At 40.3% G+C, this 17,356-nt stretch overlaps 1 protein-coding gene across 1 annotated transcript in view; it reads left to right on the top strand.

Annotated features, from left to right (window-relative positions):
- zgc:77151 (uncharacterized protein LOC337153 homolog) overlaps positions 1 to 16,604 on the top strand; it is a 48,195-nt gene extending 31,591 nt beyond the window's left edge. Inside the window, exons 7-12 of the mRNA XM_038707636.1 lie at positions 577 to 724; positions 2,104 to 2,156; positions 4,478 to 4,575; positions 5,606 to 5,795; positions 6,925 to 7,131; positions 8,852 to 16,604. Coding sequence (XP_038563564.1) covers positions 577 to 724; positions 2,104 to 2,156; positions 4,478 to 4,575; positions 5,606 to 5,795; positions 6,925 to 7,131; positions 8,852 to 10,096 — 1,941 coding nt within the window. The 3' untranslated portion in view covers positions 10,097 to 16,604. The remainder of the gene's footprint in view (positions 1 to 576; positions 725 to 2,103; positions 2,157 to 4,477; positions 4,576 to 5,605; positions 5,796 to 6,924; positions 7,132 to 8,851) is intronic.
- The last annotated feature ends 752 nt before the right edge of the window (positions 16,605 to 17,356 follow it).

Raw genomic sequence — 17,356 nt, 5'->3', positions numbered from 1 at the left:
ATGATCAGCTTTGTAACTCGTATCACTCAAATCACTAAACCCACAGAGTTATTAGCCGGATAATAACAACAACAAACGCACATATATATATTTACGGTTACAATCGCTGGCTTACTTTTGCCATTTTCGCTGTTTTGAGTCCAAAAAAAACTGTGTGTAAAGACCGCTGCGGGCCGCCATTGTGCAATCTGAGCTGTTAAGTTTCGTTTGAAACAAAACGGGACTGAAAGGAGACATATCGGAGACATCCGATATGCCAAACGATTCGTCTGATTCAAGACGAAGAGAAGGATGTTCAGCAGGATGTTCTGTTCTCAAGGTGTGCGCCTGTAAAGTGCTTTCGGACATTGTGTTATTGGGAACGTGGCTGTATGGACAGAAATAGTGTTTTGAAGGAAACTCCCAATAAAAGTGAACATATAAACAGTAAATATGGCCAAAACATGGACGTTTGCCTGATATATTTAGGAAAAATTGTGTAATAACTGTTTTATATTAGTTTCTTTTCATCCAAGTTACAGTTGTATTCAATGTGAATCATGTGCGTTTCTGTTGAAACACCCTTTTCCCTCTCAGGAGAATGTGATGGGCAGCGTGGAGGTTGGCTGTGAGGGCAGCTGGCTCCCCCACCCCGAAGAACAGCTGTTCCTGGATCAGCTCTTTGCCTTCATGGACCGTCAAGGCTTGCCTATCCACAAAGTCCCCAACCTCGGCTTCAAGAAGAGTGAGTCTTTCCATTCTTTTGTTTTTCTTTCTTTCTTTTAAAAGGTGAATCAAACGCAGTGCTCTTGACATTTTGAGCAATGAAGGGATCACAGGTTCAGTCCCTCCCCATCATGCGCGCTGCTTCTGGCTAAATCGTCCTTGTCAGAAGACGTTTCTTTTTACCATTGAGATGATAAATGTTTTTCAAGAGGGGCAGCAGCAGCAACAACAACCAGTTACAGACCTACAACCTCAAACAGCAAAATATATATCACAAGATAACAAATTAACAAAACGGTAAAATCTAGAAGATATTCGTTGTATGATAGGTGACGTAATAGAAACTGCAGCTCTAAACTCCTCCTCGACAGGTTTGTGTGTGTTTGGACTTTACATCTAAATCTCTGCTGCCTAGAGCCCGACCGATATGAAATCTGATAGCCGATCTATCGGCCGACATTCTTTCCCCCCTTATTTTAAGAAACGCTTCACATAAACAAAGATTATGTCTAACATTTGTTATGTTGAGATCTCACCAAGATATCATGACATTATGCAGCTTAAAAATAAACTTGTATTGTTAGAAATAGTACTTTGAACAAAAGTACAACAAAATATATTTTTAAAGTTTTGATAAATAAGAGTCAAATGTATAAAACTACAGAAAACATTTTTCAAATATGATTTATTATAAATTATAGAGTACTACTACTAATGAACATTAAATGGTGTATGTATTGTGGGGGCTAGTGAAACAGAAACTTAAAGTTAATTTTCTTCCGTAATTTAATCCAAAAACTTTAATATATTCTAGATTCATTACAGATCAGGTTGTTGTTGTTGTTTTAATCTTAATGGTTGCAACTTACAGCTCATGGAAAGCACAAATCCAGTATCTCAAAACATTTATAACACAGAGAAGAGCTGTGATCAGCTAATAAACTCAAAACACCTGCAAAGGTTTCCTGAAAATTTAATCTCTCACTCTGGTGCTCACTATAACTTTTCCACGATATATAAAAGCTTTTGCGATGCACCTGTAAATTTATTATAACAATGATAATAATGAAATAATATTTCTAGTAATTCAAACCTGTTCTCTGCTCACCTGATCATTTACATCTGATCCGGTGCGTCTAATTAAAGCAGCAGCTGAACTAAAAATATAAAAACACATGAGAGTTCATTTTCATCTGTAGAAGGAGAGAAGTAACATCATGCACCTGAAGTACTGTGTAGTTTTTATATCTTTAGTCAAACTGTCGAGAGATAAACATGCTAAGCATATTTTACAATTACAACCTGATTTGCACTTATATCTGCTTTTTGCATGTCGCTTCCATTTCCACCTGCTGCACTGCTGCTGGTCTGAACATGTTTCATTCTCTCTTTCCTCAGTCGACCTCTTCCTCATGTACTCCGTGGTCAAGCGGCTCGGAGGCTACAAAAAGGTGAGTTACATCAGATTGTTTAGCTCATTTAACCTTTTATTAAAAAAAAAAAAAGTACTTTGACATTTTAGGAAATAAACATTTATTTTAGATCTTCTCAAGCAACTTGCCTGAGAAGATTAAATTTTTTATTGGCATAAAACATGTTTATTGTTGAGCTTTAGAGGTGCTGGTAGGTGGACTGAATCCCGATCCTCACACTCACGGGGTCACAGACTTTGAGGCATGTTTTCACGCGGGGGGGATAGCGTACGTCTTATCTGCATTTGTTCACTCGCACGCACAGACTTCACTTGGTTAAAAACTTAAACTGTCCCTTCATGTAGGCCTTCATTTCAGCCTCTGTCTGAAACAAGCTGTAGATGCTCCTGTCTCTTTAAGCCCCTGTCTCTTTAACCCTAACCCTAAGCCGGAAAAAGACCCTTGCGTGCAATACACTGCATGCCAGCTGTGGTTTTTAACACAGACATCATTCCATCTCTGTTAGTACCAACGTTCCCGACTCAGAGGCGGGTCAAATCTGACCCCTCTCTCTCTCTCCGGCTCTGTTCCTTTCATGCAGTGCAGCGAGCCGGCATAATGGCGCAATACTCTGGGAAAATAAGGCAGTGTGAAAGCGGCTAATGGCGGTCGGCTTTTCACCCACCCTTCCAGTGTGGCCCTTCATTACAACTATACACACATTGCTTTTCTAGTATAACCCTGGCCCGCCAAAAACAAAATCTCAAACTATACCTTTGCAGAATCGAAGATACAGTTGTCACAATCAAAGATGGCGATTCATGAAATTCCTGACTTGATAATTTCAGTTCAGAAAAGTCTTTACTATCCAATAACGTGCTTTTTTTTTTTTTTTTTTTTTAATGAAGTGCAACATTCAACTGCAAAATGAATATTTGTCTCTGAAACAGAGGAGCCTGAAACAACCAGCCATTTTGCAGCAGTTTACAGTAAATAAACACACAACAAAAGCAGCTTTACAATAAATGAAATCAGGCAGGACATAAACAGTTTCAGCTCAGCGCCGGACCGTTCGCAACAAAAGGCCTGTTTCACCCGCTGTACAGAACTGAGCCTTGTACTGAACAATACTGTATTATACTACATAGTGTTACAGCCCTAATGAAAAACTGTATAATGTATGTAATTGTTTGAACCCCACACACACACACACACTCTTGCACCACTCTACTCAGTGCTAGGGCTTTTGAAAAAGTAAAGCTCGAATTAATTCCAAACAACATGTTTTCCCAGCTTTGAATCCGTGTGTCTGAACGGTCCATAAGACTGTTTACATCATTTTTACAAATTCAGCAAACAGACTGGAGTACAAGCAGGTGCAGGACTCTACGCTAACCTTTTTCCCAAGGAGCGTGTGTGCTCCTAAATGAAGAAAATTGAGGAGCACAGTGAAAAACTATCAAGTAACAGTTCAACAAACTATTCATTATATACATATTTATGCTACGTGTGTGTGCTCCTTCTCCTTGTGTTCAACCCTGGTGTGAAATCATTAGAGGACTATGGAAGTGAAGACCTTTTTGTATCTGTACACTTGGCATTGGCCTTAAAAATGTGTCCAAGCTTTTTTAAAATATTGAAACAGATGTCTTAAAAATTTGTGCACTGATCAGTCACAAAAAACTTCACTGTAACTGGTGCTTGTGTAGTTTTTGAACCAGGGACGGATTCGCGATACACCAGCAGCACCCACACAACCCACGCCTGATGTAAACAGGACTACTGAACAGTGTTAGAATAACTTTAGGAAAACGGCTGTAAAACAGAACAAGGGGAACGTGTTGCTCTCAGGAGAAGGCTAGAAGGAGCACATACTGGCACACGTTTCCACTGCAGCGGCTTTTTCAAACAACGTGGAGGAGAAACTAGTTTAAATGAGTGTAATAGCATTTATATAATTATAAAAAAATTTAGATAAAAAGTTTAATCTAATAGTATACTGTCAGTATGTTAATATATTAATGATTTAATTTTATTATATGCATTGTCATTTTATGTAATAGTATTCTAATAGCTCACCACCAGTATGGTATTAATTCCAGTTGGGCAAACAAGCAGTTTCATGTTTTCATTCATTTTTTTTTTATGTCCCGCCCCATCCAGGCTGTGATTGGTCAGTTGACGAAAAGTGAAGTTGACGAGCACATTGATTTTATGAAAAACGCAAAAAAGCTCCTGATGCAGCTGAATATCCAGCTAGCTAAACCCACAACCTCTTTATCTCCTCCCTGCTGTCTTCCATCTCGCCGCTCCAGCTGCTGACATCTGTCTTGGTGTGTGTGTGTGTGTGTGTGTCACAGGTGACATTGGACCGTCTGTGGAAAGTGGTTTATAACGAGCTGGGAGGATGCCCCGGCAGCACGAGCGCTGCCACCTGCACCAGGAGACACTATGAGAGGTCAGACAGAGAAAACTGAGAGCTAATTTAGACTCAAAATCACCAAATATTCAGTTTGCAGCACAAACTTGACAAACTCAGAGTTAACTGCGTTTATTAAATTAAATTTTTACTTTAATTTTTTGTATTAAAACATTGATTAATCTTCACTCCTACCGAATGTTTTTCGGACTTCCACTGTTAGCGTCAGTGAGCACCCAGAGCTCTGTGATGCTACTACTTCATATTTATATAAAAAACTGACAGAACTGGACATTGCTTGGAGAAAAGAAAGTGAGGAAGTTGAACTACACGGTGAGTTTAGATAATGTGTGTCCGTTACTTGAATCAAGCTATCGTTGTACTTTACTGCGAAGAAGTTAGCATAGCCTTATCGATCCAAACTCCATTTAGAAAACAAACATTTCAAAAGTTGTTGTCCTGCTGTCTGACCTGACAAAGCATGAATTCATATGTTTAACAAATCGTGTTGTAGTAACTTCGGCATCATTTTGATCCATTTATTGCAATTAAATTGCAACAAGATTAAAGATTTAATCTTTGCTTTTGGTCTGAAGCACAGTAAAAGTGCAGTACGATTTCAAATGTCATTAACTAACAATATAGATAGTGGCCAGCCTTAAACATTTCACACCGATGAGTTTGTTTAAAAAACAAAACAAAAAAACAAACAAAAGTTATGACAATGTATTAATTATTAATTAATTATGGACATTGGAAGGTCGTAACTTCAATAGTTTTCTCATTTATAATGTTCAACCACCTCTGATCTGACCTGGACATCCTGTCACAACTTTCACAGATGTGAGTTGTTAATAAAGGAATATCTTATTGTATCTTCTTTGTAACGTGTAAATGTTTTTTTGTTAAAGGAGTGTATGTGATTTATTGTTTGTTTTTTTACCACGGTATCAATTTGGGTATCGAATCGTGGAGTTCCCTGGTTTTGGAATCGACCACTAAATTTCTGGCAGCGTGACCTCCGTAGATGTAACGCAATGCGTATCCTGTGCGTTGGTGTGTGTTTCAGGCTGATGCTTCCTTATGAAGAGCACCTCAGGGCAGGAGGAGTAGAATTCAAAATCCCAGAATCCCCCATGCCTCCAAAACCAAGAGGGATAAGGGGAAGGAAACCACTTCAGAGAGGCAGGAAACCAGGACCTAAAGCCAAGGAGAAGAAGATTACAGATCCCTCTCCTCCTCCTCCTCCTCCTCATACTGTAAGTGTCTGACCCGACTGTGAATGTACAGTGTCTGTATGGAATGATTAGAAACAAAACATTTAATTTCTTATGAATTTATTTATCTCCTGTTCTTGCAATTGTTTTTTTCATTCAGAAATCAGGTCTTCATTTCAGGTCTTAAAGAAACACTGACCTAAACCTTTGAGTGTATGACCCAAAATCTCACATTGAACTTTTAAATGACTCCAAATATAATTGGGAAAAAAACCTTTGATAAAAACCTGCTGACATCCTGGCCAACATGTCAACAGTTCAGGTGTCGTATTCACAAAAGATCCTAAGGTAGCTAAAAGTAGCGATGGCCGAGTTAGGACAAAGTTTTGAAATAATGATAAATAACTTTTAAAAGCATATTTTGCTGCGACTCTGGAAATAGAAATAGCTGATTATCTTATTAAACCACCCAAAATGTTGAATACCCATTTAGTGTTTATTTTAGTGTACAAAATCACCAATTGAATAAATAAATAAATCTGGTTTAATTGCTACATCTGGATAAACTTATATAAATATTTCATGCCGATTCAATCCCTAACTACTGAATATGTGTGATGTTTGATAGAACTGCACGGATTAATTAATTGCCAACTATTTTGATAATGGATTAACCAGTAATTTTATAAGAAAATTTCTCTGATTCTGGCTTTATAAATGCAAATATTTTCAGATTTTCTATGACAGTTGTGGACAAAACTATATATTTGAGGATGTTATTTAACATTAAAACACAATTTTCTTACATTTTGTACACCAAACAACTTAATTGACGGATTAATCGACAATAAAAATAATTGTTATATACAGCCGTAATAATTTGTATGAAATCTTTGGCGGTTAATCTGTGGCAGTTAAATGAAAAGACATCAAGAGGAAACGTTTAGCACCATTTAGCAGGCTCCAGATATATGAAAGCAAGCCAAGGGAATGTTTGCTTTACATTCAAATATACAAAACAATAAATTGAATGTGCAGAATATAATAACACAAGGAAGAAACAAAAAACCAAGACAAAAACATCCACCCTCCATTAAGAAAAACCAGCATAGGCTTCAAGACAGCAGGAATGGCCGCTGATCTTCCTCTCTCTCTCTCTCTCTCTGAGCAGATTGTGAACTCAAACGGCACCGTGGTGGTGAAGCGAGGCCGAGGCCGGCCGCCGGGCACACGCAACAAGGCTACGCTGATCGCTCAGGCGAAGCTGCTGGCTCAGCAGCAGGCTAAAGCCAAAGCAGCGGCGGAGGCTCAACAGCAGAGCAGTCCTCTGCTTCCAGCCAGAGGTGCCATTGGACCAACGCCCAGCAGCGCCCACAGGGTAACACCTCAGACTCTACTGTACTGCAGTTTCAATGATCTTTCACGGCGGGTGTTGTGACAGTAATAGTTCATGTTGTCAGTAGATCCACCTTTTGTGCAGTGGCTCGATCTGAGCTGCCTTCCACACTGCTGCTATCTTACCAGTAATGAGTGTTAGATTACATCAGATCTGAACCCATTGACATCATTCCCAAAGATGTCAATCTCTGATGTCCATCGGGGGGGTCTGTAAATCTGCTTAGAAACCTTTAAAAGGTTTTTAATAGATATGAAGGTTCTCAGTCACCCAGGTTGAGTATCTTCAACCAGCCCTTGATTTTAACAGTCCCTGGTTTTGGTGGCCTGTCCCCGGAAATGTCCCCGTTTTTAATTGTGTTAATCATAGACTGTATAAGGCGTTGACAGACCTGAAATCAGATTTTACGTGTCCAGAAAGACTGGACAACAGAGCAGACAAGTGTCGTGCAGACAAGTGTCGTGCTGAAAAGTGCCGCCCGCTCGAGTCCGCACAGCATGTTAAAGCTGTATCGCCCAGTCTCTTTACGTCTGCAGCTGCTTTATCTGGATCAAACAGACATAACGTGCAAATAAAGCCTGCTTTTTACGTGTTGAAATGCCTTTAAATGGTCAATACAACCCATGTAATGCAGTATTCCACTAGTGAGAAAGTGATTGCAGCCTCTGTTTGTTGACAGGAAGTAAGTTTCTGCATCAAAAAGATGATTGATTTCATTCAGAGGAGTTATATTTTCAGATATAATAACATATGTTTTAATGACAAACTGACCACCGAACCAAAAATGTCCCCGGTTCTCACTTCAGAGATCTGGTCACCTTATTTTACAGGGCCTTGCTCTCCTTTCTGTCATCTTATTGGTTCCCAAATAGATCAGAAATTAAAAAAACATGTTTGACTTGATCCATTTTCACACAAACGTTCACAGAAAAACAGTAGGTCATGTTAAAATCAACCCCCCACCTCCCGACAGGCAGAAATCCAGTCTGACTGAGGTAAGACTGAGATGAGGATCTAGACTGGTCTCCACCTGCTGACGGTCTCATGTGCATTGAACACTTCACGTTTACTGGAGGGCTTAAAGGAAAACGTGCTGTTTGGTGCAGAGGACGGAGCAGGTGAAGCTCCCCCTGCTGGCGTAGGAGAGGAATGTGCTGCAGTGCAATCAAATTCCAACTTCAGATCTTTGATAAGTGTCCAGCGAGAGAGAGAAAATCTATATTGTACTGGGCAAAGTAATCTGGTGCACTTTTAAGCAGAATTAAGAAACTAGATCTATGAAGAATGTTGCACTCGCTCTAGTAAACAATTTGATCATAAACACACTGTTTAGAAGTCAACAGATTTGATTGATAGATTGAAGAATAAAGTTATTTCCCTTACAATTTTTTTTTAATCATTTATTACTTTTAATGCATTCTGGAGGCCACGGGGAGCCAGCGGAGGTCACTGAGTGATGGGGTGACATGAGTCCTTTTGGGCTGATCAAAAACCCACTAGGGGGGCATTCCAGTAGTCGAGGTTAGATTTAACCGTGGCCTGTACCAGAAGCTGGGATTTGCTGACGATGAGAAACGTACAGAACAACTGAAAGAAATTTTTGAAATGCATTCTGAAGCCTTTTAAAATAAATTAAAGATTACAAAAGATGCAAACATTGCCCGTGACCTCCTTGTTCTTCTTCTCTCCTCCCTCCCTGCAGACCATCCAGCCAGCTGTCCTCCCTGGCAACATGCCCCTCACCCCTGACCTCTCCCCCATGTCGGTCTCCTTCGTCCCCTTCCAGCCCAAGCCAAAGGAGCTGAAGCCGGACAGAGTGGAGTCCGTGGCTCCTGCTCCGGGTGTGCTCCTCTCCACTCTGCCTCGCCACTTTGTTGGAGGATCTCTGGGAGGCTTCAGCCCCATTAAAGGCGTGTGTCCTCTGGATGTCTTCAGGAGCCGCATCAGCCTCCACAGAGGCCTGGAGAGCCCGGCCCTGACGCCCCAGGACCCGAGCCAGCACCATCCAACCATCTACACCCTCCAGCCCAAAAGTGGAAGCCCGGATACCCCTCATCCCAGCGGGGACCAGCCTCAGCCTCAGCCCCACCTGCTCCACCAGCAACACAACCGGTGCTCGGGGTGTAACTTGGACGAGGGAGCCCAGAGGGGAGGCAGTCGGGATGTCAGAAGCCGGCCTCCTCTGCCCCCTCTCCGGGTCCTGCCTTTGAACCTGGACTGCAGCGTTCAGGTGTGCCAGCTGATGAGGACTCGTCTGGGCTCGTCTCAGTTCCAGACCTTCACCCGCCGACTGTCTGAGGCGCTGTCTCAGGACCTGAGCACCAAACCCCCCAGCTCTCCCATCACCCCTCCCCCCGAGCAGGCGCTGCCTCTCAACCTCAGCAAACGCTTCACGGTTAAGAGACCCAGCACAGAGGGACCAGAGCCGAGTCCAGCGACGATCAACGGAAACACGGATCAACCGCCATCCAAGAGACCCAGAACCGGCTGCACGGAGCAGCCAGAGGACTTCAGCCTGGGCGACCGGTCCAGCTCTGCAGAAAGTGTAGGTGGAGGAGTAACAGAGCAGGACGTGGAGATGAAGAACCAGGAGGAACCCGCAGACCTGAGCTCCCCCAGCAGGATCAGGGCCTTCCTGCTCGGGCTGCCCCCCTTCCAGGTGAAATTTGAGGAGGATCTGAATGGGACGAGGTTTGGGAAATTTCTTCCGGGATCTAAAGCTGAACCTCAGAGGACCGAGACAGAGAACGGAGAGGGAGACGTGGCGGTCAAGAAAGAAGTAAAGATGGAGGAGGAGGTGGTTGAAATGGAGCGAAGTGAAACTGAGAGGAGCAACAAACTACAGAAGTCGGAGCAGGAGGCGAAAGATCCCATCCACCTCTCCGGTCCTGGCCCAGCAGAGCTGAAGAGAGCCGGGCCCTCAAACACTGACACACACTGTTTTTAGAATTATTCCCTCTGTGATATTATGTGAGCAGAAAACTTTCACATAAGTCCCGGATTTGTCGATTTTCGAATCTGGAAAGTTGTGTCCACCGCGGAGGGCTTGGTGTTGGTTTTAGACGCTGGATGCTTCAGCTGTTGATCCGGCTCAGGTTAAAGCCTGAATACGTGAAACAGGGATGTTTCTTCTCACCATCTTTGGGAACATTTGAACTCAAAACTTCTCTTTTTGTTTCTTTTTTTTGTCTCCTGTTGTTATTGTTTCCTGTTTTTGTGTTTTCTGTACTTCGATCACGTCGTTCATTTGACTTTGCAGAGGAATGACGACACACAGACTCATGACAATCATAAATCAGTTTCTCTTCCTTTCTCTGTTGATTTGTTTCTTATAAGGTTAAAAAAAAAGAAACAGAGGAGTGAGACTGTGACTCTTTAACAAACACTGCCATAACCCTCCATAACACTATTAACTCCACTATTCAATGTTACGGTGAAATATTGAATAAGATCCATATTACTTAGAATAAAAATCAATATTACATCTATGGGTGATGCTATGCATCAAGACTTCATTAATTAGCATCTAGAGTGTACTGTAGTCTGTTAGTTTCATTTTTAAATTGTACTCTACTTCTGTAGAGAGAGTTATTTTCTGATAAAGTGTCTAGATGTTATCTGGAGCTCTGAGTGAAAAGCTCCTCAGTCTTCACATTATAGCTCGTTAAGTGAAGCGTTTCTATAGTCTTGCTCGTTAGTTCAAATTATATAAACTTGTCTTACACACATGTGCCTTAAATGGCCTGCGATCTGTTTCATCGCCGGCTTTAAATACATTTATTTAAAGAGATACCTTGATGTTGGACCTGATTTAGTTTCCCTGTACTCCTCAGTAGGGCTGGGTATCTGTTGGGAAATACCTGTGTGGATACGATACCTGAGTTTCTGATAAACTACGAAGCAAAATTCTCAATATTAGCAGCTAAAAACTGGTAAAATGCAGGTTTAAATCAAGAAATCTCTGATCAGACAGGAAGTAAAGAAGAGTACGAGCCTGATGAAACGTTCAATGCCAGCTCTCAGCACTTGAATCTTTTGATACTCAGTGTTGCTGACACATTTCGTTTGATACTCAACCCTGGTGTTCGCATCGTAAAGACCACTGTGGCGATGTGTTGGCAGCCAATAAGAAGTCACATCAGAGCAGGAGGAAAAACTGTGTGTAGAGATCATACATAGCCCAAACATTCAGACTACCTCAGGTTCTTTTTTTGGTATTATTTATGCCTGCTTTATCTGTTTCAGGGCGGTAGAGCCTATCCCAGCATGCATTTGGTCAGACGGCATGGTTGGATGCTGGCCCATAAACACAGACAGACACTCGTGAACCCCGTTGCCACTTGGTGTTTAAGGATAAGGCTCCTGGTGGTGTTCTATATTTATATGGAAAGACCGAAAACAACACTCTTCCTAGTTCGTCACGCTTTCTCACTTCCTGTCACATTTATTGTTCGTTTTTGGTCTTTTAAATGAATTTGACGACTACGGGACAAATGTAGAATATCACCAGAAATATCCTTTTAATCTTCAATCTGTATCTGGATACTTCTGGTACCAGCAAGCGCTCTTGGCGAACCTGGTTAGTCGAGATAGCGGGAAGAGATGGGCGTAAGCTGACCTTATTTTTTAAGAGTAAGATGAGAAGATAAATATCAGCTAGCTAAATTTAAGCTGTAAAAATGACAACTTGTACTTTTTCAGGAGTGGTGACACACAACCCCCTGCATAAAATGCTTTGTTTTTCTTACAGAGTAAACAGACGAGACTGTAACATTTAAATCAATGGGCTCTTTAGGATCCGCTGAGTCGAATTTGTTAATTTTAGGAGAGGCTAGCTGTTTCCCTTTGTTCCCAGTCTTTGTGCTAAGCTAGGCTAACAGACATGAGTGGCATCAGTCTTCTCATCTAACTCTCTGCAAGAAAGTGAAGAAGTGCCTGTCTATGGCTTTAAGATTGTGGCCAAACTGGCTGAGATCTGATAATATCGTGACTGTTTCTGCTGCATCAACATGATCTTTCTTTCCTGATCAGATAAGATATCCAGATATAGATTGAATGTTAGAGCTGGAGAAGGCAAATTATTTCCTAAGCATTTATAATTGTTGAAATTCTCTTTACATCCCGACAGCAATTAAGATCAAAGATCAAATGCTCTGACAGTGACGGGATTGGCTGGCCTGCCTGTGCATGAACATGTGTTTTGGAGGGAGGGTGTGTGTTTTTTTTGTTGTTTTTGTCCTTCGGTCGCCATCTCTTGCTGGCTTCTCAAACGTTGCCAGTGTTAATGCCAGATGAAAGTGGCTTCCTCTTCTCGTATGAAGTGCCAACATGAGACACCGTTTTGTGAGAAAACCCGTGTGTAGCTGAAAAAAATTTAAATATCAAGGTATCCCTTTAATTGCAGCCTTTTTTCCTTCAACTCATCTCTGTTTGCTTTTCTGCCACAGACGGACGTTGGTTCAGATTTGCACACCTACTGTACCCACTTGCATCGTTTGTTTTTCCATATTTATATTTGCCATTGTTTTGAGGGGGGGGGGGGGTTCCCCTTCTGCTAACGTTTTGTTATTTTTACCAGAGTAGTAGAATGAACTACGACACCGAAATTAACTGGTGCTGTTTCTTAGTCATGTAGCTATTGCCATATTGTTGTTTTTGTTTTTATTAATAAAGCTGCAAATTGTTTTCATCTCAGCAAGTCATTAAATCTTGACTTCACCAGACTTAACGTTTCTCACAGCAGATATTTGTCCAGAGAGTTTTAAGAAAATATTTTAAAGAACTAAATTAAAAGAATACCATGACTTGTTATGAAAATATTTGCAGTTTTTTTCCTGATATATTTGACTGTTTGCTTCATGTGAGACAAACATGAATTGTTTGTTAATGAATGCATGAGTAGGGAACATGTATACTCCAGTAGATAATAGCTGGGCAGATGCACCAAAGCACATGTATGTTCTCCCACCAGAGCTCCTCCTTTCTGTAATGTTTATCTTTATGATGAAGTCAGAGTTAAGAATAGTATTTCAGGATATTGTAAGTAATTATTTTACTGCGATGGCAGATAATCCTGTTCGGTAATGTCTGTTTTCTCCTCCACTCAAGCGGAGAAATGAGCAGTAACAAGCAGAAGATGGTAAGATACTTCTAACTTTTTTGGGGGGGGGTGAATATTTCTTGAATCTTTTTCATCAACGAGTCTTGATAATCTTACAAGATAAATGTATATCGCGTCTTGCTCTGCTTCATTCTGTCCTTAAAGTCTTTATTTATTAGGGCGGTTTCTGAGCGTGCTCAGTGCACCGTGCAGAGCTGCCCTGCGTCGCACTCGACCAGTGAAAGGCCTCAGTCTGCTTCGAAGGAGAGAGTTCGTATGACCACGGCTGAAGTTAAGTGCTTGTAGCTGTTCTGAACCGTGGTGAAGGGTTGCTCGGGGTTCGCCAGGCGGCAGTAAAACGCCGTTCAGTAACGTGCCGCCAACTTGTCTTGAAGTTGTTCAAACGGGCGGACGGCAGCGCACACTCAAAGTCGTTCATTTTGTTGCACGCTCTTTTTCCATTTTTCACACAACTGCTATCATTTGAGTCTAAACTGACCAATCACAGCACAAATTGGGCTTTTTAGACGGTGTTGTACAAACATGGAGTAAATTTATTTTGGCATCGTCTCTTCAGCTACATCCACTGCTACGTTTTCGTTAAAAACTGCTGCTACGTTTGCTCCTCCTGTCCAGACTGCTGCTGACCCAGTTGTCATTGGAGGACTTTAAAAACGATGACGCAGACGCTCAAATTTGGCTTTCTGATTGTTTCTTATGAGTCGTGCAAAGCCAACGCATAAATCTACTGGTATTCTTATTAAAATATTTTGCATTGTGCAGAGAATAGTCTCGCGTAATAGGCACGCGCATGCACACCGTTTAGATAGGCGGAGATAAATTATGAAATGCAGATAAAAACACTAGTGTGGACGGAGATCGTTTTCATTTTAAAACTGCTTTTTTTTATTTTAAAGGAAGACGTAGTAGGTGTAGCCTTTGTGTCCTCCTCTTCTGCTGGTTGGTTTAATGGCAGCGACCGGAGCGTATTCACGAAGCAGCAGTGGATGGAAACGAGCAATCATTCACATCCTTCTGAGGATTTCCTGGATATTTGTTTAAATTTTGCGTCACATTTGGACGGAAACTTTGCAGATGATAAATGGTGGCTAGACTTTTAAATTGAGATGGCGTCAGGGGAAAAATAAATAGCTTTGAAGGCTCTGGGAAAGTTTTTAATAGATATAAAATCTTTATTGACTTTGTTTGCCACTTCACATGTGAACATGTGCAGCGACATGAAAGTCTTCGAGTCTGAAACTGTTATCACCACACAAACGACTGTAACACTTAAGCCTTCATGCGGCACATCGTACCAACCTTCAAGTACAGCCCGGCTCCTAACACTCACACACTGGGAGCTTCCCATTCAAAGCACAGCTCCACTGGACCAGTTTTATCTCCGTGCCCCTCAGTCTGACTCTCCTGAACATTTTGCTTTTTAGTTAAATCTTTCCTGCCTTTCTTTCATGTTAATGACGCTACGCCGCTGAGGGCTGACCGCCTGGTGTTTCATTCAAGGGGGGCGCGGAGATCTTCTACTTTAGAGTTGAGCAGCATGTTAAACCAGTATGAGAGTTTAATAGTGTTTTTTTTTTTCTTTCCTTCTTCTCTTGGGTTATTTAAGCTTTTAGTTCGTAAAGGTTTCCTTAGGTATCATTTTTTCTCCTTTTGTTAAAGTTAAAGATTTAAATGTTTACATTTTGTTATGCATGTTCAAACAGATTTGTTATACCCAGTGTTTTGCACACTACTTCAGCATCAGTCTAGAACGGCACTGCTCATCAATATAAAGTACTTAAAATCAAGTGCCTGATACTTAAAAAGAGAAAATTAGAGTTGACATTTGTAAGAAAATGAAAGTTAAACTTGCTCATTTAGTCTTCATGCCATTGACTTGAACAACGGTTCCTGTTGTTGTGTGACGTTAGATTGTGTCAAAAGCCTTGATTACATAAGGGGATATAACTTTGTTTAAAAAAAATAAATGAATAAAAGCAACAGTTCGGCTCCACAATGTCTGCCGGAGCAAACTGGACCTACCAGACTCTACAACAGGGACACCTAGTGGCCATCAGAGCACTCTGTGGTTCACGCAGTCACCAACATTCATGAAGAGAAATTATCAAATTAAAAAAGGTGCAACATGTGGCATTTTAACATTTAACTGCAAAAGAAGGTCCAGCAGATTCCTCTCTGCACTGAATACTATGAACCGCCTTTTGTTTTTGTTTTTTTTGATATGCAGGAACTAGTGAATGTGACATTTTGCTTGAAGAAATTGAGTTAAAGTCTGACCTTTCTGCAGACCGGCAGATGGTTTAAGCTCTAGAAACGCACCAAACGTTTCTGGTGTTTACATTGTAGTCGCACACAATCTTGATAATGAAAATAAATGTCTATAAAACCAGACTAAAAATAGTGAAAACCTTTTTTTATTTTCTGTGAGTCCAACGCGGCGTCTTTAAAAGTCCTGTTTTGTCCAGCCAGCAGTCAGAAACCCAAAGATAATCCAGATCAGTTTACTATCATAATCGAAAGAAATCAAATGCGTTTTTACTAAGTTTACATATAATTTAAATTGTTTCCGAATAAATTGTTGGTCATTAATCAATTTAATTAAAAAGTTTTTTCAGTTCTAGAAATGTCAAAAGATTGAAAACGACCATGTTTATTTCTGGAGTTCGCCTCTGCCGGCCAGTCGAGTCCGATGTCAGTAGTTCCAGTTTAAGTTTAAATGTATGACTTTTTGCTTCTTGAAAACCAACATTTATCCTCTTTGGGGAGCGAGAAGTAGAGGCAACACAGTGGTTTATGGGAAATGTAGTTTGAATTTGAAGAAACAAGCCATAAAAGAGCTGCTTGCTGATCCAAACGTCTCCATTGTGTGACAAACATCAGTTGATGTTAAAAATGCTGCATGTGCCATCTTTTTTATGAACTGTTGGATGTTAAAGTACCAATGAATGTCTTGGTCACATCTTCCTGTGAGCTCATTTTTTAATCACTTTACACCATTTCCTTTTTTGTTCTCCTTGAAACAAAAACCCCCGGATCATCTTTTAAAAACAGAAGAGTGCTCGACCACATGGTCTTCTCTTCACAAACTGTGCAGAACTTTTGGTATAATCGCCTGCCCGTTTGCATCTAAAATGGCCGCCAAGGTGTTTGACTTGAATGGGAATTTTGTTGTTTCATGTTGCATTATGTGTGATTTGATGATTGCAGATCTGCACCACAAACTCCAGTTCCATTTTTGTTTGTTTGTTTCTATAAGCAGTGAACGGCTGGCAGTGTCAGGTACCATTCCATTTTAACACTGTATATTTATAATAAAAGTAATCTGTTAATAAATGCTGGATGGTGTTGGTTTTTTCCCTCGTTTCTGTCAGCTCTTTTACATAATGGATAAACTAAAATTTAGTGCGCTTTACTCATGGAGCATTAGGGCCACCTCAAGGAGGGAGGAACATTTTGATTTTGAGAATTTTGTCGAAATTGTGAAAATTGTATTGAGGAAAATAAATGCTGGTTTTAATATTGAGTTTTAATTTTAATAGACGTCATAATATGATTAAGTCAAAATATCAGAGTAAATGATTTTAAAATAAAAGTAGTATATTTTATGAAAGAAGTTGTAATGTTACAAAATGTTGAGACAATTGAGTATGAGGAAAGAAATGTGAATATAAAGCACTAACATATGAAGTAATTCTGAAATGTGATAAGTTTAAATTGGTAATAAAAAAACAATAGTTTGAAATGTTAAGTGACGTATTATGGAGAATAAAGTTGCCATTTTGTAAAGAAATGAGAATAAAGTGAAAATATCAGATTAAAGTTGTAATTGTAAAGTTATAGTCTTAGTCTTAACTATTTTATTTATTACTAATTAGAAAAAGTAATTGAAGTCAATTTTAAGGCGCGTTAGTGAGAATAGTTTAGAATAAAATCATCAAGAAAATATATTTTTGTAATAATAATTTTATGAAAGAAGTTGTAATGTTACAAGATTAACTTATCGTATTTGAATATAAAGCACTAACAAATATTGAGGTTTTTATAAGAAGACATTTTGAAATTAAAGGTTTGTAACCAACATCCCAG

This window comes from Micropterus salmoides, unplaced genomic scaffold, assembly GCF_014851395.1.
Source record: "Micropterus salmoides isolate LMB-PRFRI ecotype aquatic unplaced genomic scaffold, ASM1485139v1 Ms_hic_scaffold_9, whole genome shotgun sequence".
NCBI classification, from domain to species: domain Eukaryota; kingdom Metazoa; phylum Chordata; class Actinopteri; order Centrarchiformes; family Centrarchidae; genus Micropterus; species Micropterus salmoides.
The sequence above is the reverse complement of the archived record's forward strand: the minus strand, read 5'-3'. Positions and strand labels throughout refer to the sequence as shown.